Source organism: Epargyreus clarus, unplaced genomic scaffold, assembly GCF_041222505.1.
Source record: "Epargyreus clarus isolate Ecla_fem2 unplaced genomic scaffold, WU_Ecla_fem_2.2 ptg000024l, whole genome shotgun sequence".
In the NCBI taxonomy this organism is placed as follows: domain Eukaryota; kingdom Metazoa; phylum Arthropoda; class Insecta; order Lepidoptera; family Hesperiidae; genus Epargyreus; species Epargyreus clarus.
In genome coordinates, this window is record NW_027332231.1 from 2517247 (window position 1) to 2541240 (window position 23994).

Here is a 23994-nt window from a genome sequence, read left to right on the forward strand (position 1 = left end):
TTGCCACGTCTCCGTGCTAAAATGTCCCTAAAATATTTGAAATATTTATTTATTTATTACGTAAATTACGCAGTATTAGTTATTTATTCGTAAATTTTCTATAAAAATGTTTTTATTTGTCAAGAATTCAAAAAAAGAACTTACTAAAATAAGACGTTTGTGGCTTCATTCAATTTCAAGGCGGCAATGTATCTTTACTAATCTATGCTTACATATAAGGCTTTTGAAGGTAGAATTTGTGATTCGACTCCGGCGGCACCACCGCCACACCTATTTCTGCCCCATAACAGTGTTCTGTTGTCTGGTTCGGGTGTGGTAAGGGAGACATACTTTTCCGAGGCGTTCCAGCTTAGTCCTCAGGGGTAGCGCATCTGTGGCTTACCTCAGGTTCCTACCTAAGTACGAGTACATTCCTATATCTAATCCTATCTGGGGTTGATTACAAATGTCCATAGGCGGCAGCCACTTACTATCAGGTGGACTGCATGCTCGTCTGCTACTCCTATTTTATAAAAATAGACTAAGTAAGTTCACAGAAGTGGCAACGCCTGCCAGCCATCATCATCAAAGCCAATATTATTATTTATCATTAATAAAAACTAATGATTTTTGATATGGTATATGTAGTGTTCCCGACTCAACCTCGGAATAGTATCACTTAAACCCCATTTGGCTCGCTGACGCACCAACACGCCCATCCTTAACGACGGTCTAGCATAACTGCCCCTACATAGTCCGCTCTCATTCCGTGTCGTATGCGCTCGAGACAAACTACCCACAAAGTGATACATTACAGTATAAAAAGTGTTTGACGGCTTATGCAGTACCATCATGGGTAAAATTTTGTCAATTAAAATTCATAATTTGGAAATTTCTATGCATCCGCTAGTGCGACATTCTAGGCGATCTTAAGCGGCTGTTGATGTGAGTCTGGCGACTCGGATTTTTGAAGTTAGCGACACTGTATCAATTAGGTAGAATCCCTGTTATGTATAGTTGGTAACACGTACCCACGAGTGGCAGTGACCACTTACCATCAGCAAGACTGCATGCTTGAAGGAAGACTTCCAAGAAAAACAATATAACACGTTCATACGTAAACGCATAACATCAAAGGAAAATGCTTCTAAAACTGCCTTTCTGAGAAGAGAGTTAATTACAAGAGTAACTAACATGACATGATAAAGTCCAGCTTTCAATACCAGGAATACCAGGCTTGAAGCGTAATCAAATATAAACAAAACTGGACGTTACAACGCAGCGGTCGGTAGGTTACACTATAATTTTAACACGGGAATTGCTTTTACGTAGAATCTATGCATTAACTTCAAACTGTTTTCCATATTCAGCGGACAAAACACGTCTTTACGATATGCAATTTTTTGTGATAAAACTAGTAAGTCTCAACTAAAACCCGACTAAGTAAAAATATTTAAGAAACTAGTGGTGCCCGCGGCTTCGCTCGCATTTTAAAGAAATAATATGACATACATAAAACGGAAAATTTGTACCTGCATTGGAATGACAGTGGTGCCATCTGTCGAAAATTGGTCTTACCAACTCCCAAACCCTCGTGGGCTCTTGGACAACAACTTTCCTAAAGATCATCACTTGATCAAATGCATAGTTTCCGATTCTACAACTACTTACGAAATAATTGATTAAATTAATTAAAAAACCTTTTCCCACGGACTAAATTGTGAATCTAAACCATTCTCAAGTCCCCTTGAACACACACAACAAATTTCAGCAAAATCAGTCAAGTTGTTTAGGAGGAGTTCAGTGACATACACACGCACATAAGAAATATATATATAAAGATATGAATCAAGAAAATATTCTTATAGTGATGTTCATAGGACGGCCGTGATCGTGTGCCATCTCCGTATAAGTATAAGTACATATAAACCCTTTGGGTAATGTGGAGCTATAGGTATATTTAACATGTGTTAATTAAAGATTTTCAATTCATTTACAATACGGCATTTCTTCAAAAATATATTTTACTAGATCAGCACGGTAGACTATGGCTTAAACCTCACTCTGAGAGGAGCCCAGCAGTGGGATACTAAAGTGGCTATGCCCAAGCATACCCCCTAAAACAGAGAATAACAACACTAAAAAAATGAAACACAGATGCAGTAGTCTATTTTTGTTTTCTACCAATTTTATCGACTGTCACATAACACAATTGCAAGAACATTTACGGAATAAACTTAACACGTAGAAAGGCTGATAAAACCGACTGCGGAGGCACTTTTACCGGAACATGACATTTATATACGTTAAGTATTTTCCCGTACCAGTGAATACGGCTGTAAAGTGTACGGCGTGTGTGAAATAAACAGAAATAAGAGTATTTTCTGATTGTACTCTTGGACCAATTTTGTGTTGGTTTAATCAATTTCTGACCATGCGATTTCGTACGTTTATATAGGTGTGATTATTGTAGCTTTGGCGTATACATAGATACCTCCACCATTGCTAGTAAATTGCTAATATATAGGTACAGTCTATATATTAGCAATCTACTACTACAAGCATATATTCCGTAGCAACGTAAGAGCATACTAACGCAGCTATGTTCCGCGGGCGAGAGCGGGCAGCGGAAGGTGCCGGGGGGGGGGGACCCGCGCTGTTTGCTATTGCGACGCGACTCGTTTCTATATTCGGAGCGGACTAGAAGTTGGGCGCGGACTCTACTTATTGATACTTATGGGTCTAATCCTTATTATCTTCCACTTTTAGAAGTGAAGGTGATAGATTTCTTTGCGCCACACCTATTTCTGCTCAATAATACTATTATTAATACTTGCTGTTTTCCGTTTTGAAGGTTTTGGTAATGGTGACATACTTATCCGACGTATTCCAACTTAGTCATCGGAAACAACGACAAAATATTTGCATGTTTAAAGTACATATTTTACATAAGTTCATTATGTACTTCATCGGGAATCTTTGTGTAAAATCCATTAGGTCTGTATATCTCAGTAGGTACATACTGAGTTACTTAATTAAAATTAAGCCAGAATTTTCGGTAGCAACGAAAACTTTTAATTGCAAATACGTATCTGTTCATCTCGTTGTTTGAGTAGGTGAATGCGAATTAACTGCATTTTCGCTAAAACGGGATACTCTGGAAGCGTAATTTTTAATTTAAAATTAACGCACACCCATTATTCCGCTACAATTCGGGAATGGGAATTTAAAATAGGATTATTTTCCCGCAAACAACGCTGATGAGGCCGTTGCTTTTAATTGCAAAATGGGAATCTATTTGCCAAAATCAGTGCCAATTTTTTCGCCAACAGTCGAACTGTTGCAGTTAATTCAAATAACCTTTTTCATTTCAAGAGTGACTGTCCATTTGCTGACATCTCTTGAAAGAAAGTTGCGTAGTCTTCACACATTTTTCTGTCTAATAACAGCAGTGTTTAGCGCTGTTTATATTGTCTAGTCATATTTTTACGCGACGCTCCAGCTTAGTCCTCGGAGGTGGCAACATATTTAACACCGGCCTCATGTAGGATGGTATGTCCATGGGCGGCAGTTGCCTTTTACCATTTTTTTCATTTTCAGGTGTACTGCACCCTCATTTACTTCTTCATCACCTTATGGCATACGTTACTCATTCATATAAGCTGCTGCCGGTCGAGCGTATAATTTGGTGTTAGAGCCACCGAGGAGCGGCCAAAGTGACCCCATTTAAGCAATATCTTCTATTTATGTGTATAGATGCGAAAGGTATTAAGTGGACGTAAACAACTTTTGAGATGCTACCTAGTTGCGCTAACTACTATTTAATCACTAACCCCCTTTTTAATAATCAATCTATCCAATTTTTGCCTGCCAAAGGTAGAATTTTGACAATTTCTAGTAAGCTAAAATTGTCAAATGTTATCTTCGGTCATCAAAACATTAGACAGATTAGTTATTAGGGGCGTAAACCTACCAGTTGCTCAAGCGATACTTGCCAATAGTCAGCTAAGTCCTCTAAGTCTTTTGCAACTTCGCTTTTTAATTGGCTGCGACTAAGACGATTTACCGGTTTTATCCGGACAAAACCGATTATGACACGGTTTCCCCGAAGCTTGATAAATAGGATTACCGAAGCGCGCATAAAGTTCGGACGCTGACAAGGTTCCACAGATACCAAGACGCTGACTCCCGTAACGGAATTACAACTTTGTCAAAGGAAATGCAGATGTTCTTGTAATAGAGATAGCGACTACTATACAAGTCAAATAGTTACGAGTGTTGCCGATTTAATTTAACTTGTTATAACGTACTAAATTATTTAAAAGGAGATAAATTCTAAACTATTTATTGAGATAACTAAAAAAATTTCGTCACTTGAAAGGCTGACACGCAAAGTAGCACGTTTGCTTGTTAAAGCCCTTTAGCATTTCTAGTGATGATATTATTATTATTTTTATCATAGCTACACAACGGTACTTTTAAAATTTGTACTATTAAATAAATATATACTTATATATACATACAAAATTATCCAAAAATAATTTGCTTTTTTTTTATTAATCTTCGCCTGGCCTGTATTTATTAAGTAGATTCTAGATATACATCCATTAAACGTATTGGCAAAGGTCATCCCTAATTCGGATCTTCTACTAAGAATATATCAGCACTTTTATCTTTTCACAAATAGATTTGGCGGTCGTACCAGCCCAGTGGGACCACAAATAGTTCTGACCTTTAATCTAATATTTTTAAATCTATCTATTTAAACATCATGCAGAACGACTGAACAGATTTTTTATACAAAAAAATCAAACTTAATATAAAAGTCTTACAAAAAATAGTTACAAGAACTTTTAAAACTTATGAGAATATTTTTTGTTTCAGGTAATAACTTCAAGCTTATGAATTTTAGATTTTACGTTGAAGAATCTTCAAGTTATCGGCCTTTATACAAAAATCTTATTTCGAGACTCTCTTAAGGCATGAAAAAACATAGTTACAAATAAGGTAAGTACTATATAATTTTGGTAACTTATATTACATGTAATAAAATATCGTACTGTATGTAGTAAGTAAGATAAAATAATAAAAAATCACATGAATTTAAAATTAAATGATAATTGAATGACTAGACAACAATATTATTTTTTCCATCAATACAAAACGTTAAATGCAAATATGTACTTGTATACCAAAACACACGAATTATAAAAACATTTCGACAATCATGACAATGGTAACATGAATAAAAAAGCTTTTAAAAAAGCGATACAAAATCCCGTTAAAATTTCTGAAACTGACATTTTGCTGCTAACTCAGCGTTGATGCTTCAGGCTGTCCCTTACAGAGGGCTTTGACCCTTCACACAAAGGGTCTGACCAGCAAACAACCTTCAAAAGCATGTTCCTTTACACTTAACTTTTTTCAACGTTTTCTCTAGTAATTGTTGTACATTTTGAAAGGTTTTTCAAAGGTGGTAGAACCCCTTGTGGTTCGACTCCGGCGGCACCACCGCCACACCTATTTCTGCTTAATAACATCAGTGTTAAGCGCTGCTGTGTTCCGTTTTGAAGGGTGTGGTAAGGGAGACATACTTTTCCGAGGCATTCCAGCTTAGTCCTCAGGGGTAGCAGCGCATCTGTGGCCGACCTCAGGTAGGTATATCTAATCCTATCTGGGGTTGATTACAGATGTCCATGGGCGGCAGTAGCCACTTACCATCAGGTGGACTGCATGCTCGTCTGCTACTCCTATATTATAAAAAAAAAAAAATGAAATATACTGGCAAACGAGTTTGCAGACCACCTGATGGTAAGAGGACAATTACATAAGTCTGTATACAATGACATATAATAGGTTTTACCTGAAGCTGACCACAGACGCGTTGCCACTTCGGAGGAATGAAATGGTTGTTTCATAAATAATTACATATTCTTCCATTTAATCTTACAACTGCTTCACGTTATAAACAGGTGGTGAGACCTTCTCGGTCGAACCACACCACTTTTTTAATGACAAACCACTTACTACTTTACTGCTTCAATTTTATAAAATCTTCATGGTTGTGAGCTCTTTTTGTTGAACATTATTTTTCGTTATTTATTTTTTATTTCATTTACATTTTTGTTAGGGATTACTATTACAAATAATAATTCTGTGTTTTTCTTCTCTTCTATTCTATTCAAGATTCGGACTTCCAGAAAAAAGTGACTATGTTTGACGACCCGCGTGGTGGAGCGGTTACAATACTGTTCTGATGCGCATAGAGTATCGGGTTTCATCCTTGAACATACAGATCTTGATGAATTAAGATTTCTGTTACTGGGTCTGGGTTTATGTATTTGTTTAAGAATTGTCTAAGAAGTATTTATAAGTAAGAAAAACTTTTTATTATGACTTGATATACACCTATATCTACGCATTTTAATTAATTAGTTTCAACCCACACACTGACCCTTTAAGCCCGGCCCTAACAAGTACACACAGACAGCTTTAGATCAGTGACAGATCATACAAACCCTTTTTCATTATACGCAATTTATTTTAGCAAAAAATAGTAATGAATGAATCCCTTAGGTACTTGTAGGATTATATTCTTTGGGATCTAAAATTCTTTTGAGCATACACAGACTTGATATACAGACTCGTTGTTTTGCAGAATAACATCTATTTTTTACGGAATTTAACGTTAAACATATTTATGGTTAAATTAATAATCTATTCGTGATAAAAATATTGTTAATAAAGACTCACATTTTCTGACAGACTAAATTTTTCATATTCTTCGATATATTTCTTTCGATATTTTATTTTCCTAAAATGTGAGGAATTTAGTAAAATATTCCTTTAAATGTTATTAAGTAATCATCTATACCATTTTATAAATTAAGATATGTCACGTGACTAAAAAATGTCACTTGCTTTACTTCAACGAATACGTTTAACCACATTAAACCACAGCCAAATACAAATATGTTACACACATTCACGTATACATAAATACACATATACATGCATACACATACACATATACCGTCATATATATACATGCCAACAAATATACGTCACGCGGTATACGCATATCCGAAATATAACCCTTCTGTCGCCGGCGGGTAAATATAAACAACCCTTCAAATATCATAGACATTTTTATTTGATCTGAAAATCTTTTTTGAGAAAATTTAAAATTCCGTTACAATATTATTAAAGTCAATGCACTCGAGTGTCAGTGCAAATGAAATTAGATTCTGCGTTCGTAACATTTTATTTGTATTTTCCTGTTATTCGAAACGTCTATTACGACTTCTCATTATTCCTGTTTCAGTAATGTGATATCTAAGTTGTCGCTTTTGCGTATAATGATGACCCGGGTCGTTACCGTAGGACTGACGAGTGGAGGGTTCCGGGTTCAATACCCAGGTGTATCTAAAATAATTTATTTTCAGATAGGTGTTTATTTCCACGTTTTTGTAGGTATGTTTTTATAGTACCCATAGGGAATTCTAGTGTTAACCTCTGCTGTATTTGTGGTTTGAAGAGTATGGCAAGGGAGACATACTTATACAAATCGTCCCAGGTTAGTCCACAGCTATAGTAAGGAATCTATGAATTCTGGTTGGAACAAAGTCATTCAACTAAACTATAGTAGCAATATATTTACCCTCAAGTAGGGCTCAAATCCAATCTGGGGTTCGCTACATTTTCCCATGGACAACAGTGGCCACCTACTCGTATTATTAGATCGACTATCTCCAAACTATAAAAAAAAGATAACAGGATTCGAACCTTGAACTTCAACAGGTTTCTCCTACTGCGCAAATGAAACAATGTAACACAATAAAACAAAACACTGTAGTGTAAATGTATTAAATTGTATGTGTCCCAGCATCCTGTGTCATTGCAGATGAAATTAGACTCTGCACTTTGTCGGGACAAATTTACGAGAAGAAATTCTCGCGAGAAAAATGTTCATCTTTCCTATGTAAGAAGTGAACGTCTCCGAATGGAAATTCCTATCTTATTCCCATCGCGATAAAGAGCATTATTTTCTAAAAACACCAACTTTAATTGTGTGGAGACTTGTGATGTGATGTGTGATATTTATTTTTGAAAAGTTTTTCTTGCATTGAAATGATAACATCTGAAGAATGGTGTTTGTGATTTGTTAGCCCGTTTGTATCTTGTGTTTAACGCCATCTATTGGCAACTTTTACAATTGGTATCGATCTGTATCATCATCAACCCATCAATGTTCCACTGCTGGGCACAGGTCTCCTCTCAGAGAGAGAAGAATTAGGCCATAGTCCACCGCGCTGGCCTAGTATGTGTGTATGGACTCAGGTATGCAGGTTTCCTCACGATGTTTTCCTTCGCCGTTAAGCAAGTGATAATTACTTTCTAATACGCACATAATTTTGGAAAATTAGAGGTGTGTGCCTGGGATTTGAAACTCGAACCGTTCGATCAAGAGGCCGTATTTCTTAACCACTAGGCTATCACTGCTATCGATCCGTTATCTGCCCAATTTGTGTTGATAGGCGGTTTTTCCTGTCGCATGTGTTTTCACCCACCCTGGCACATGTTGTATCGTATGTAAACAGGATCGTATTTTTTGTTGTGGTGCAATGTTACTTGATTGCAGAGAGTAATGTTTTTCGAGCGTAGGTATGTATATATGTTTTATTTTTATAAAATAGGAGTAGCGGACGAGCATGCAGTCCACCTGATGGTAAGTGGCTACTGCCACTCATAGACATCTGTAATCAACCCCACATAGGATTAGATATTCCTGCCTGAGGTCTGCCACAGGCGCGCCGCTGCCCCTGAGGACTAAACTGGAACGCCTCGGATAGGTATGTCTCCCTTACCACATTCTTTAAACCAGAACACAGCAGCACATAGCACTGCTGTTATGAGGCAGAAATAGGTGTGGCGGTGGTGCCGCCGGAGTCGAACCACAAACGGGTCTACAACCAAATGTATGTATGTTTCACATTTTGACATGACTAAAGATCAAAGGGCTTCACGGATTTTAACATATGAGGTGTCGTTGAACTCGTCTACACTGTGGGCGTGATACAGGCTACATTGCTTCCCTTTTCAGGTTCGTTATTTATAAAGCTGAGTTTTTATAATAATACTACTTTTTCGTGTTTTTTTTTTCTTTAGTACGATTATTTTTTCAGTAATGCACTATATGTGACAATTACACAGTAAACAAGCTTTCGTTCTTTTGATTAAATCAAATATAGACAGCATGAAAAACATCATAGATTTGAACGTGCTTATCGCTAAAATTTAAACAATTTTCTTATTTTTCGTTTTTATTATTTTCTGTACACTTTATAAATCCATAATCATCTTGTTTATCTTCCAGTGGAGTGGATCAAATGGTTTCCACGCGAGTGAAGGAAGCTATTACCTTAATTAAGTGGGTTTTGTTACCTATCGGATACGATATTCACACCTCACAGAATGTTATATATGGGGCGGTTTATGGTGAAAATAGCGTAACTCAGCCATACAATATTTTGCCAAGTCAACGCTTTTTGGTTTATTTTTGTCTTACGTATCCTTTATGAGCGTTCTATTTTGGTCATTAGTACCAAGGCTTATTAAATTTATGTCAAATATGACTCCAGTTCACTTATATGAAATTAGTTATGTTATCACTCTATTTTAATTGGTCTCAGTTACCTATTACTCACTCTGAAGTCCTATTTGAAGCTGACCTGATGCGTGACTCTTGTGTTGAATGCCTGGCGACTTTTTAACAACATTCTTCAAGCCAGATTATAGCCCGAGCGCTTAAATATTAATACTGTTGTTATAAGGTAAAAAAATATGACGGTTGTGTCTCAGAAACAGACTAATCTGTACCCTTAGTATGAGTTTTTACGTTTTTACAAAAATGACTGTTGTTACAAAAACACATACTAAGGGTACTGAAATCAAAAGGTACATATAACTCTTCGTTTTACTTTTTGACGAGACAAAGAGTGTACAATATCTGGTACGTATCATAAAACCAAAAAAAAACTGACTGCTTATCAGATATCTAAAAGGTAAAGCAATATAATATCACGTTCGACTTGTCCGTTATGACGAATCCAACGACACCTCTTAATAATATGTCGAATATATTACTACTCGTATGTTAAAATCCGCCAATCTTTTTGGGCTGTAGAACCAAAGAATGAGACAGACATCTCTCACAAGATTACCTTCCACAGTCGTTTAAAATACATCATTTGTAAATCGAAACCTACTTACGATCACGCTCGATCACGCCTGATCACGCAGACAATCGCGTGATACTCGTCATCAATAAAATCCAAGCTGTACTTACCACACTTAGCGAAGAACGGCTTATTGCGCACGGAAGCACACAGCATTTGATGCGATTACGTATTAAGTGTCGGGAATATACGTCTCAATTCTATTGTAACAGTATTTATAAATAAAGTGCGGTTTTAGATGATATTTTATCACCTAAAACTATGTACCTACTGTTTATTTGAAGAACCGCGTGGCGGAGCGGTCACCATACCGGTCTGACGCGCAAAGGCTCCCGGGTTCGATCCCCGCCCAGACAGATATCTAAATCATGAATTAAGATTTCTGTTACTGGATCTGGGTGTTTGTGTATTTGTCTTTCTGTGTCCATGTGTGTCCATGTCACCCACGACTCAGGGAATCCTATGGTGGGGCTGTAAGTGTAAAAAGCGTTTTTTATTCTATAACTGTAGTTCCACAACGAAAGCACGACAGCTATTTTTTCTGTTTCATGAAAGTTGCCAGTAAAACAGCGTAGTGGTTTTTATGAAAACTGCCAGAAAAACAGCAAAAATCGGCAAGTCCGAGGTACGAATCCGAATGCTCGTTTTTGAAGTTATGTCAATATTCGATTTAATAAAGTTGATACTTTAATCGTGAAGCAAAACATCATGAGGAAATTCGCGCTTAGAGTTCCTTAAAAAAGTTCGCAAACGTGTGAAATCTGCCAATTTGCACTTTGCATGTGCGGTAGAATATGGCATATACCCTTATCACTAAGAGAACCTGTCCCAACAGTGGGGCAATATTAGTTTGACGACGACAACAGTTTTTTTTTTTTTTTTTTATAATATAAGAGTAGCAGACGAGCATGCAGTCCACCTGATGGTAAGTGGCTACTCCCGCCCATGGACATCTGTAATAAACCCCAGATAGGATTAGATATTCCTACCTGAGGTCGGCCACAGATGCGCCGCTACCCCTGAGGACTAAGCTGGAATGCCTCGGAAAAGTCTTTCTCCCTTACCACACCCTTCAAACCGGAACACAGCAGCACCTAACACTGCAGTTATTAGGTAGAAATAGGTGTGGCGGTGGTGCCGCCGGAGTCGAACCACAAAGGGTTCTACCACCTTCAGTTCTGTACCCTTACCATAAGTTTTTACGTTTTGACAAATATTACTGCCTATACAATTTCCAATCAGCGTCCCTAGCGGATTGTATCAGAAGTATAGTGTCAGTAACGTAACATTAAATATCTAAATTGACAAAATGGCGCTTTATGTTTTGGCTCTCTTTTTTGCGAACATGTGAAGGAGAAAAAAGTTGATCGTCACTTGAGCATTTACTTATTGTTACGTTTACTCAGTGGTGCGCTTTCGACAACTCATTCTACTGAAGCAAACAGGATAAAATAATGGATTGAGTAAACATAACGTAAAATTGTGGGATGTTTTGAAAACTCGTACTAAGGCTACTGATAGCACAATCTAATTTTGGCCAAAAAGGAAACACAAACACTTCTTTCTACTTAAGTGACAATTCTGATTGGAAAGTTATAAGACAATAACACTTACGAGGTGAATCAACTGAGGCGTCAAGATTCGTGACCGATCTTTGACATAAAAATCCTTTTTCTATGATAACTATTCTATTCATCTAATATCCACCACCTTCAGGTATCCTCGCTTACTACTAGAATTTCATAAAAATAAGACATTAAAAGGTATATTATTTTAATAATATCTAGATCCGAAAAAAATTTTATCTGTACGATAATTAATATAAAACTAAATCATAGCAGTAATAATGTTAAATTAACTGTGTAGCACCTATCCTACACAGTTAAGTATACTTAGTTATTTATGTTAGAAGACCTTAAAAAGTTATCGCAGGCTTATATAATTAAAACCAAATAGAACTTACTTATATAAGAAAACTAAGCTCTAGATTTGATAAATAGGTGAGTAGGTGCCCCCAGAAATCTAATTTAGGTGAAAGAATACAGGCAGAGCCCAGTTTATTGTTCGGAATTGTCCCTTTCGGGGCAACTTTGTTGGCGGTTAGAGTGTTCGGCGAAATAATGGAGTAATTTCGCAGAATACGCCATTTCGTACGTTTTGTTTTAGGTCTTGACTTAGTTCTTAGATTAAAAGTTTGGACGTTACGGCTCGTTTGAGATTAAAAATGGCTGTGGACTTCTTTTGTTTGGTGGAATTTGATATTAAAGTTACTGTTCCACTGTTGGGCCCGTACCCTCTCAAAATAGGGATTAAGCCGGTCCATAGCATTGGCTAAATGCGAATTGGTAGACTTTACCTTAAGAACCTACCCTAAGAACATTTTTAAGAATACTCAAGTGTACAGGTTTCTTCATGATGATGATGACGTTAAGAAATTGATAAGTAATTTCTAATCGCCACGAAACTTTGAAATCTGAGTTTAATGACTGAATTTCTAACCACTAGGTTAATTTTGTTTAAAATTATACTTCCGTATAAGCCGTGACTTATATAAAAGTATAATTTTAAATAATTTATTAAATACTGTAAAGCGTATAGCCAAGCGGCTTATAGTGATTGGCAAACTTCAACGTCGGGCGCAGACGCGAATTGGAGTGATACGCGCTTTCGTGGTTCGGTGAGCTCGATAAGCTATCGGTTTTAGTTGTTATAATTGGATAGCAGTTGTTAAATATTGTTGAAGGTCGATTGGCCAATAATCACTGTTCTAGTTGAATGGTTTGAAGGTTGGTTTGTAGGTGAAAGAACCTGTATGATTCGAATACTTCGACCGGAGAGTTGCTGGACACATTTCTAGCTTGAATCAGTTAGCGCTTGAGTGGACGAATGTGGGTGCCTTAAATAAGAATCATCTTAGTTTTCAAGAGCGGCTACGCATCTGTCAGCTTCAGGTGAACGTCTGTTCTTTTATGGAAATGGTCACAAACGTCCGTGGGCGCATCATATCATCAGATTAATACTGGTTCGTTTGAATGGTTGCTTCCTTGATAGCTATATTGAAATTCTTTCGCTGGGTAAGAGAAGAGACACTATCCAGTGTGACAATAAAAAAGGTAATTATTTAAAATATACTATTTAGAAAAGCTAAAATGAAAACTATTATTTTATCAGTAAGATACACTTTTTAGATTTAATTGAACATAATACGGTAACGATGATTTTTGATAACGAAACGAGATCTGCAATATTATTTTTACGTTTCGAAAAGACTAATTAGTCATCTGTCTATTAGTATTGTAAGCTCGAAGTCTCTTCCGATCGATACATATCTTTATTTGTGTCTATAACATAGCATATGTAGACTATTGTAGACAGTAAACACTAAACAGTAATAGTTACTATTATTATAACAATTGCTTGTGTACCTCACAATAAGCAAATGGACTAAGATAGTGCATAGTAATCATGGGTTTCCGTTTGATGTACGTATTGATGACCATTTGTCTAAGACGCAATTTGGTAATTGACAGGATACAGATGACCAATAGGAGTATTATTCAGTATAACTGTAATAGGATTGGTACTTATTAAGTGCATTGACTATTCAAACGTGGCAGAAAGACTCGTGGCAATAGTTTCTTGAAATACTCAACGCCACAATACGAATTCTATCCGATAATAACACATAATAACATAACAGATAATAACATAAGTTATTTTGTTTATAATAAAGGAGTAGCATATACCTGTAGTTTCGGTACAAGAATAGGCCTACGGTATCCTCTGCCTGTCGTAAGAGGCGACTAAAAGGGAGCTTCTGGGGTCTCAGATGGCAAGAGTGGGAGCGTAGTCGCATACCGTCGATGCACCAGACGGTGTGGCGAGCGTCTAGTTCATCCGGGCGGAGCCCGACGGGGCAACGCGCTAAAGAACTCCGGTTGCGTTCCTTTGGAGATCCAGAAGTCCTTAACGCAGCGCCGAGGAGGGCCACGGGAGGTTTTCAGTGCGGTAAGAGACCCACATAACCCTGTGTAGCTCCCACGGCATGTACCTTTCGAAGGTTTCCTCGTTAAAAACAAAAAAGACATGTATGCAGTCTACCTGATATAAAGTGGCCACTGTCATCCATGTAATCAACTTTAAATAAGATTAGTTTACTACCGGAGGCGACAGTTGCGCAGCTACCCCTGAAAACTAAGCTGGAATGCCTCGGAAAAATATGTATGTATGTTATTTACAAGTAATTATAGTTGTGATCTGATTTAAAGGTTGTGATAAAGAAGAAGTGCTTCTATGGGACATTCGAAATAATTCCTTAGAGGTAATATGTTTGAGATCGACCTCAGAGAACGAGTTAGGGGTCCATTCCCTGAGTTTGATGAACTCCAACATTTATAATTTATAATCAACTCCAGGAAGGCTTGAAGTTGCTTATAAATGTATATGAGCGGCAGTAATCTTACTTATCTTATTTTTCTGTTTCTATATCATAAAGGAAATGGTCTAGAAATTGTCACAAACCGGATCGTTTAAAAGCCTCTTAGGAAGCCTATGTCCAGTGGACATATATTAATAGATGCATAGACCCACAGTCCCACATACATACAACATATTGGTATTAAACTGTCTTCGAACAGACAATACGGATTAATTCTCCAGTAATGGGTTTCCTTCAATTAATGACACTGCATTCACCATTTGAGGTATTTGCCAGCGTTTGCACTAGAATATTCACAATAATGTTTAAATAATTAATTTGCGTAATGGATTCATCCCAGTTCTTGCGTAAGATAAGGAACTTAGCTTATTCAAAGGTTGCCTCCCTTAGGGTATAGGACTGTATAGCAAAATTTGTCTTAGAGTATTTTTGATTTATTTTTCATATAAGTCATGTTTATGTGTTTTTATCTACTAATCGATTTTTAGTCACATGTCAAGTGTTTTTTAGAAAAGTCCACCTGATAGTAACAGGCTATATGAAAATTTGTAATTAAATCAAAATAGAGTTGAAGTTGTAAAAGCTGTAGAAATGAGAAGTGTCTATATATAGCCCTACCTATATACAGACACATCTGATTAACTATTCTTTCTTTAGTACTTCTGATTACCTCCTAATACTTAGGCGTCGAGCCTCGGATTCAAGGTTCCGAGAACAAAATATATAACCACTACGTTATAAGCTCAAAATAAATTGCATGCCGTATAAAAAGCTATGTATCTACATTTGCTATAAAGTACATTTTTTTTCTTTACGAGGGGGAAAAATTGAATGGGAGCGACGCCGGGTTATGTGGGATTTTTACCGCACTTAAAACCCCCCCGGTGGCACATCCTCAACGCTTGTTGGAGAAATCCGGGATCTCCGACGGAACATAACTGGAGACCTCCAGGCGCGATGCCCATAAAGTACATACCTAACAGAATATAATCCATTATACATATACCTAACGTTATATAAATTATTCAGGTACATTAGCTTTACTAATTAATTAATAAAATGTCGTAGAAGGTCAGTTCGACTATTAGCAACAAATTACATACAACAATTTTTCACTTAGAGTGATAAATTAATATAGCTATTGCTTTTCTGTGTCATTATTATGTTTTTAAATTGGAGTAGTAATTGAGAGTGCAGCTTATTTTGAAGTAGAGTTTACCGCTCATGAAATTACGTAATAAACCTCTAATTGGACAGTATATGTAGTATATGTAGTATTATATTTATTATTATTATTTGAACCCTACCTATTTTTCTATTCATCCCTACTATAACTCCTTACCTAAAGGTTGTCTGGAAGATATCGCTGGTTAGCGATAAGACCGCCTTTTGTATTGTCTTTTAAATTAGTTGTTTATTTTTATATGTATTTTCTTTTATTGGGTACAATAAAGAGTATTGATTGATTTATATGATGTCGGCCATAGATGCTTTGATACCTTTTATTATATAATAAAAGTGACAAAGGCATGCAATCTACTTAATCATCATCAACCCATTACTGCCCCTCTGCTGGGCACGGGTCTCCTCTCAGAATGAGAAGGATTAGGCCATAGTCCACCGCGCTGGCCAAGTACGTATTGGTACGAGTAGACTTCTCATACTTTTTTTTTTAATTTTCAGCTATGCATGTTTCCTCACGATGTTTTCCTTCACCGTTTAAGCAAGTGATAATTAATTTCTAATACGCACATAACTTTGAAAAATCAGAGGTGCGTGCCTAGGATTTGAACCTCTGACGTTCGATCAAGAGGCTGAGTTTCTTAAACTTAAGCTATACCTATTTTTTAGCCTACCTAATGATATGTGGCAACTACATGGACATGTGTAATCATTCCCAGATAATATTAGAATCCTACATGTCAGTTACAGTCGGCACCCCTGAGAACGCCTCGATTAATATGTCTCCCTTACCACATCCTTCAAACCAGAACACTTAGTGACGTCATTCTAAAGCAATACATTGGACGATTCCAAGATTATTTTTTATGCACCCACATGATATGGTTTGATGTGAAAGATTTTTGTGAGGAAAATAGGAATAATATTTAATATACAGACATAATTGCATTATTATTATTTAAAAAAAAAGTAATTAATAATATTATACAATTTTACAACGGGTCATTAAATATTTATTTATTATAATAAATGGATTGTTTTCTATTGTTTATTGAAAAAATCCCTTTATGCATTAAAATAAATAATTATAATAAATAAATAATTGCATATAATATAATATTATAGTCTGTGACAAACTGCTAGTCTACTATGAAATTGTTGCGAGCAGTTGGAGTAACAATTTGCTAAGGGAACGCGATTCATTTCTATATTCAGAGCGGACTAGCCGTTTTAAGCGGACTATATCAAAATAGTCTACTGTATTTTGATTACAAATTACAAATCATTCGATTCTTAAGAAGGGGGTAAAATTTCAATTATGTTTGTAACACAAAGCCAAGTTAAAAAAACGTTACTAAGAAACTTATTTTTAAAAACTTTTTTCTAATCTCACTGACTCTGCTCACCTTTAGGCTTAGGCATTAAGAGAAAACAACTTTGAAACTTATTCAGAAAAGTTTTACCATGACCTAAGTCAAGATGTGATTAAATAAATTTATTTTATCTTAACGAAATCTAGGAGTCATCGGTACTATGTACTAAGTAAACTAACCTTTAAAAGTTTATTTCTTTAATCTTTTGTCCCTACAAAGGACAACTGCAAACAATAGTGGCCCCGTTTTTTCTTTGTCCTATTTTTCTTTGGGATAACTTAGATTATTTGGTTTATATATTAATGTCTAAATTAAGAGAAATTCAACTTTCATTAAAGAAATTTCAGTGCGTTAAATTATTATTACGCTTGAAAACAAAATACTTTTACACTCAAAGCCCTACTCTAGGGTTACTTGTATCGTGGGTACCATAAACAAATACAAAGACGAAAAAAACAAACACCAGACCCAGAACAGGACTCTAAATTCATCATTTAGATATCTGTCTGGTCGAGGATCGAACTCTGAACCCTGCGTGTCAGACAGATATGATGACCACTTTGCTACAGGGGTCGCTTTGCAAGGTGTTTGGTTTATGGAAAAGAATTTTACTCCATAACTCTTTGTATTTTGTAGTAATTTGTGTGTATATAATACAGATATCTAGGTATACAACTATGCCTATTGTAAAAGGTTTTAAAAGCGTAATCTTTGAATTTATTGCTAAGATACATAATCTTTGCATACGAAATAGGCAATAATGCTTTCACGAACTTATGTTAAGGATACACTCGTACAAACGTAACCGAAAAAGGGCAAGAAAAGGGACTCTTCCAAACAATTAACTTGAACCAACCTACATTATTCCATCCAAATTAGATTACTGGCTAGCATCTACTAAGAAATTTAGCAATGTTTCAACTAACGCACAGCTATAGACCAAAGATAGACTACAGAGCTATGTAAATACATACATAGATACATACATACAAATGTATATGGATAGAGGTTTGTCGATAGTCGCACTTGACAATAATGAATGTTAAATTTTTTATGCATCTCTTGTCGTTCATAGAGATAAGCAATTTTTGCACAAAACATACATGACATCTGATTTCTAGAAGATAACAACTTGAGTTTTATTTCTATAAATAAACAGATAAATGTGAGTCAAATGTTATCGAAATGGTATTGAAGGTGGTGGAACCCTTTGTGGTTTGACTCCGGCAACAGCACTGCCACACCTATTCCTGCCTCATAATATTAGTGTTAAGCGCTGCTATGTACTGGTTTGAAGAGTGTGGTAAGGGAGACACACTTTTCCGATGCGTTCCAACTTAGTCCTCAGGGGTAGCGGCGCATCTGTGGCCGAACCCCAAGTAGGAATATCTAATCCTATCTGAGGCTGCTTACAGATGTCCATGAGCGGCATAGATCACTTACCATCAGGTGGAGTGAATGTTCTTTTGTTACTTTTATTATATTATACTCTTTTCTTATTTTTATCTTAATAAAAAAACTTCGACTAACAGCTGACATTTCAAATCAGCATATGGATCAAATTCATATAGTATATTTAATAATAATTGCTAATAAGAGAGTATTTATATACTTTTTATTCGGAGCTATTACCGGGATCAAAGTTAAACTATCTTTACTTCTTTAAATTAATGGTAATTATTATGAGACTGATAGCAAACTGATAATAAAACCACTAATATCTACTGTAAAACTATTTAATACATAACAATAACTAGAAATATTTACAGAATACTTTTTAATGAGCAATTAATAATGCTTCTTCTTTTTGGGCAGCAACATTGACATCAGAGTAAGGCCTGAAATGAAAGATTATTTTAAAAAGTTCAAAATATAATTTTTGTTTATTTTTTAACCAAACACAAAATTAATTGGAATCTTTACAAACTTTAACTGAAAAAAAGGTTTTTGTTATATTATTTTATTATTACGTACCTGTTGGGGGTGATTTTCCGAGTACAGTAGAAGGGGATTTTGAAATTACGTATTTATTGCAGAAAGTATGAAAAGGTTGAACAGATTTACATTATTTTTAAAGAAAGAAGGAAAGAAAATATTCATGAACAAATAAAGGATATAAGTTTTCTCATAATTTAGATAATCGTAATTAATTAACGTAAAATCATAATAAAATATTACTAGGACTACGAGGAAACTATAATATTTATCATTGCGTAACCGTTATATTATATTTTTCATCTTGTCCAGATATAATCAAAAAATATACGATACTTACAAACCATGAGTCCAGCTAAAGTGAAGAAGGGTATCACACATTTAATATCCAGGAGAATTGGGAACGTCACGTTACCCACCATAGATCCAATACGACCACACGTCATCATCACAGATACTGCGAGGGTTCTGAAACAAATGTGATGTTTTTTTTTAATAATATAGGTGTAATAGACGAGCTAGTCCACCTAATGGTAAGTGGTTATGCCTGCCTCCTGCCCAAGGACATCGGTAATCAACCCCAGATAAGATTAGATTCCAACCTGAGATCCGTCACATGCGCCGCTACCCCTGAAACGTTTCGGAAAAGTATGTCTCTTTTACCACACCTTTCAAACCAGTAGTGTCGAACAATGTTATTAGACAGATATAGGTGTAGCAAAGGTTTAACATAAGTCTCCGGATTTGAGAGGAGACCGCCTTGGATAAGCATGACATTTGAATTCTTACACCTTTTACCAGTGCATTTTAAAGCAGATAGAATGTTGATATAAAACCACAGACTTTTAAAATCTTTTTAGTTTTGTTACATATACGACAAATACGAGTAGCTGTCTATTCCAACAAGATACACATGATTCATTAGCCGCCACGAAACGTGATTAGTTGACGATGAGTGACAAATGAACAGACGCTAATAGCTCAGCTCGAATCACGCTCACTCATACAAACATTTGTGTTATAGCATAAGACAAATAGCTGTCTATTCCAACAAGATACACATGATTCATTAGCCGCCACGAAACGTGATTAGTTGACGATGAGTGACAAATGAACAGACGCTAATAGCTCAGCTCGAATCACGCTCACTCATACAAACATTTGTGTTATACCATAAGACAAATAGCTGTCTATTCCAACAAGATACACATGATTCATTAGTCGCCACGAAACGTGATTAGTTGACGATGAGTGACAAATGAACAGACGCTAATAGCTCAGCTCGAATCACGCTCATTTATACAAACATTAATTACTATTGGCAGCTATATTAGTCATCTGTGACGGCACATTTAAGATGTTACTTCGCTGCGTGGATTAAGTCGATATTTGGTATAATCATCGATCTTTATACATCGTGTTGTGGATATAAATTTGATTTTTGATTTTAATTGTATACCTACTCATTATTCATTTATTTAATAACAATATATATTTGAAAGAAAGAATCAGATTGAATAATTAAGAGGTATTTGTAATTTCATTAACGTATGATATGATGCAAAACCTTTTAAGTTTCTTTTGCGTTACTATTTAATTTATTTTTAGAAATTAAATCAATCCATTATAGTTTAACGAAGCTATTATAGATAAGGGTATTAATGGGAACCAAATTTAAAAAATAAAAGATCGAAGCAACTTTTAATATATGCCCATACTCCTATGTTGGCTGAAACAAATTATCCATCCAATTTTAACGAGTCAGATAGAATTAGGGTTGCCACCGTTATAAGAATATTTAGTATTTTGTGCTATATTCAATTCTACTCTTTTACATTACTATATTCTCACGAAATCGCTTCATGTTCAGTTTGGCAATATTGGAAATATTAGAAATAGGTTGGCGAAACAAAAGCTGTCAAAAAAGATTGTTAATCATACGGAATCAAATCGTTGAAAAAAAGGAAAACCTTTTTTGCGAAAACGTAGAAATATTTTTTCCCTATTTCCCTATATTTATTCCTTCCTAAAAAAAGGTGGCAACCCTAGATGGAATGGCTGTCTAGACAGTAATTTAATTCCCCTACCGCTGTAACCCTCACGCTTCTTTCAGTAAACAAAGTTACAATGTCGTTAAAAAACTGAGTATTACACTAAAGGTTTGGTTTCAGTATGGGTATAAAGCTTACTGTAAATTATCATCGTGTATTTTAATTTAAAATAAAAGTTCAGTGTTGTTTCTAACGAAAAATTTAAATTCTTTGTTCATTTCTTCCCAAAAACAAATTAAAATAAAAAAGGTGCAGAAAGATCTCTACTCCAAAGCGGGTGACGCAACGATGACTCCTGTGGTGTTGCAAATGTCCATACGCGACGGTGACTACTTTCCATCAGGTAGCCCGTCTGTTAAATATCTAGATTATTTTTATAAAAACTAAAAAACAGACTGCTTAAAATTAAAGGTTCTGACACTCCCACAATTTGGACGAATCCAACGACACCTCACATGTTAAAACCGAAAAACATAACCTTCTGAAATTAGTGTATAACAAAAACGCACACACCTATTTCTACCTAATTACAGCAGTGTTAAGCGCTGCTGTGTTCCGGTTTGAAGAGTGTGGTAAGGGAGACATACTTTTCCGAGGCGTTCCAGCTTAGTCCTCAGGGGTAGCGGCGCACCTGTGGCCGACCTCAGGTAGGAATATCTAATCTCATCTGGGGTTGATTACAGATGTCCATGGGCGGCAGTAGCCACTTACCAGCAGGTGGACTGCATGCTCGTCTGCTACTCCTATATTATAAACAAAAAATAAACTCAATATTAAAGAAGTAAGTAAACACATTTTCTTTAAGCTATTAAGTTTACCCATAACCCATTACCCATATTAATAGCTAATGGGTAATGTGTAAACGTGATAATGTAAGCTTTATATAGTAAATCATGTTTTAAAATAAACGTTCAATAATAGACACCATTTATTTTGATTTACGTAGTTAATTATAAACTTTTATTTCAAAGGCAAACTGAATGGGCCATAAGCTAATTAACGTTTATTAATAGAAGGGATGCCTTTATGCAAACACTGAATACGTATAAAATTTGACGTAGGTACAGCCAGCTCCGAAAGTAGATGAACAGATTAAGGTTTCAGAAATAGCGTTCATAAGTAGCTAAATACAACAAGCACCATATTTAGATGGACGTCATAAACTTTCAAAAGTAGATGAACACTACAGTGTCAAAAGTAGCTGTACAGTGACATATCATATTAGTGACGATAGCCATTTTGCACATACAGTGTTCAGCTACTTTTGACGCGTTAGTGTTCATCTAATTTTGACACTGTACGATGTTCATCTAATTATTATGCTACGAGTGTTTAGCTATTTATAAACGTTTAGGTGTGTTGTTATTTTTGGAATTTGGATCTGCTCATCTACTTAAGAAGCTGACTGTACATACAATCTGTATAGGATCTACTTTTACGCAGTTTCACAATATTTGGTCTCAGCTTCACACAGTAGAGAGTAGAAACCAATTATTTGCTATTAATCTTTTACATTTTGAACTCCAGATTTGTAAAATAAGAATTTGTTTATCTATTTTCATAAATGCATGTGTTAAACTATGAATTAAGTGTAGTTAATTTGTTTTTTTCCTGACATTGAAGGTTAATGTTTTTGTATGTATGTATGTATGTATGTATGTATGTATGTATGTATGTATGTATGTATGTACATATGTATGCCTTATTCTCTGGCACGTTCTACAGCTCAAAGAATTTGACGGATTTTAACATAATTATGAGGTGCCGTTGAATTCCTCTAAATTATGGTAATATGACTTTATTTTAGTTACCCAACTTTCTAGTTTTTATGATAATTTATTTATTGTATTTTTTAACAACTTTGTACATAAAAAATCTTTTTAAGGTCTTATAACACAAAAAAAATTTTTGCTATCCGACACAATATAAATCTGATATCTTTGTGGTCACAATAAAGATTCAGACCTCGCTGAAACTCATCGATTTTCTTTCTTGAAATATGTCATTGTCACGCGCGAAGGCTTTGTAAGTAAATATAGGCTGCCTTGAATCATATTCGCCAGAAATTGCATCTAGATTTCTAGGTATTCACGCCGTACCTAGAATTAATGCTCAAGGCTACACTTGTCATTAGTTTTATCAAGTTGTTTGACACATAGCGGTAAGCGATAAGCGATGGAGATTAGAATTGACGAACCGTGTGCCGCGCTATACATATACTAAATATACTATACATATACTAAATATACTAAATATAAAAGTTGCAGCTCGATTTTTGTCTATGCAAACAATTTTTAAATGGTCGATTGAGATTCCTTCTCTTGGTTAGTGTTTTGGCATAGTAAAAAATATACTATAATCGTGTCAAATATAAAATTGAATGATTAATACACAGGTTTAATAAAAGTGGCAATTAATTAATATCTATTGATCCTTTAGGCTTCTTCTTAGGTTTAAGCAATTCTAGGAGTGTGATATGTGTATAATATGATATATGTTAAAATTATTACTACTTCGTATATTTTTTCTCGCCTATATTTTACTCGTTTCTCGTTTGTGATGAGACACGTCATTTCGACGTTAATACCGCTATTTGCCGTTGTCTAGGACGGGCAATTATATAGCTATTAAGTGTCATTATTTTGACGTACAGTTGAAAATGAGTTCTACTTGTAATGTTTATAGAGTAACGAGTTGAGTATGTTAATTTACTAATCTACTTAATAAAAGTCTGACCCTGACTCGAGTATAATCTGACTCTAATTGTAACCCCAAAAAAGCACAGCTTGGTCTAATAA

The 23994-nt window shown here is 35.5% G+C and overlaps 2 protein-coding genes across 2 annotated transcripts in view; one reads left to right on the forward strand and one right to left on the reverse strand.

Moving 5' to 3' along the window:
* The window catches only part of LOC140752147 (zwei Ig domain protein zig-8), a 340703-nt gene that overhangs the window by 70434 nt on the left and 246275 nt on the right, over positions 1-23994 (forward strand). The window lies entirely within an intron of this gene.
* Positions 18932-23994, reverse strand: part of LOC140752143 (synaptic vesicle glycoprotein 2B-like) — a 43017-nt gene continuing 37954 nt past the window's right edge. The window contains exons 9-10 of the mRNA XM_073086325.1: positions 19486-19613; positions 18932-19048 (exon numbers count right to left, since the gene is read on the reverse strand). Of these exons, the coding sequence (XP_072942426.1) occupies positions 18999-19048; positions 19486-19613 (178 nt within the window). The 3' untranslated portion in view covers positions 18932-18998. The remainder of the gene's footprint in view (positions 19049-19485; positions 19614-23994) is intronic.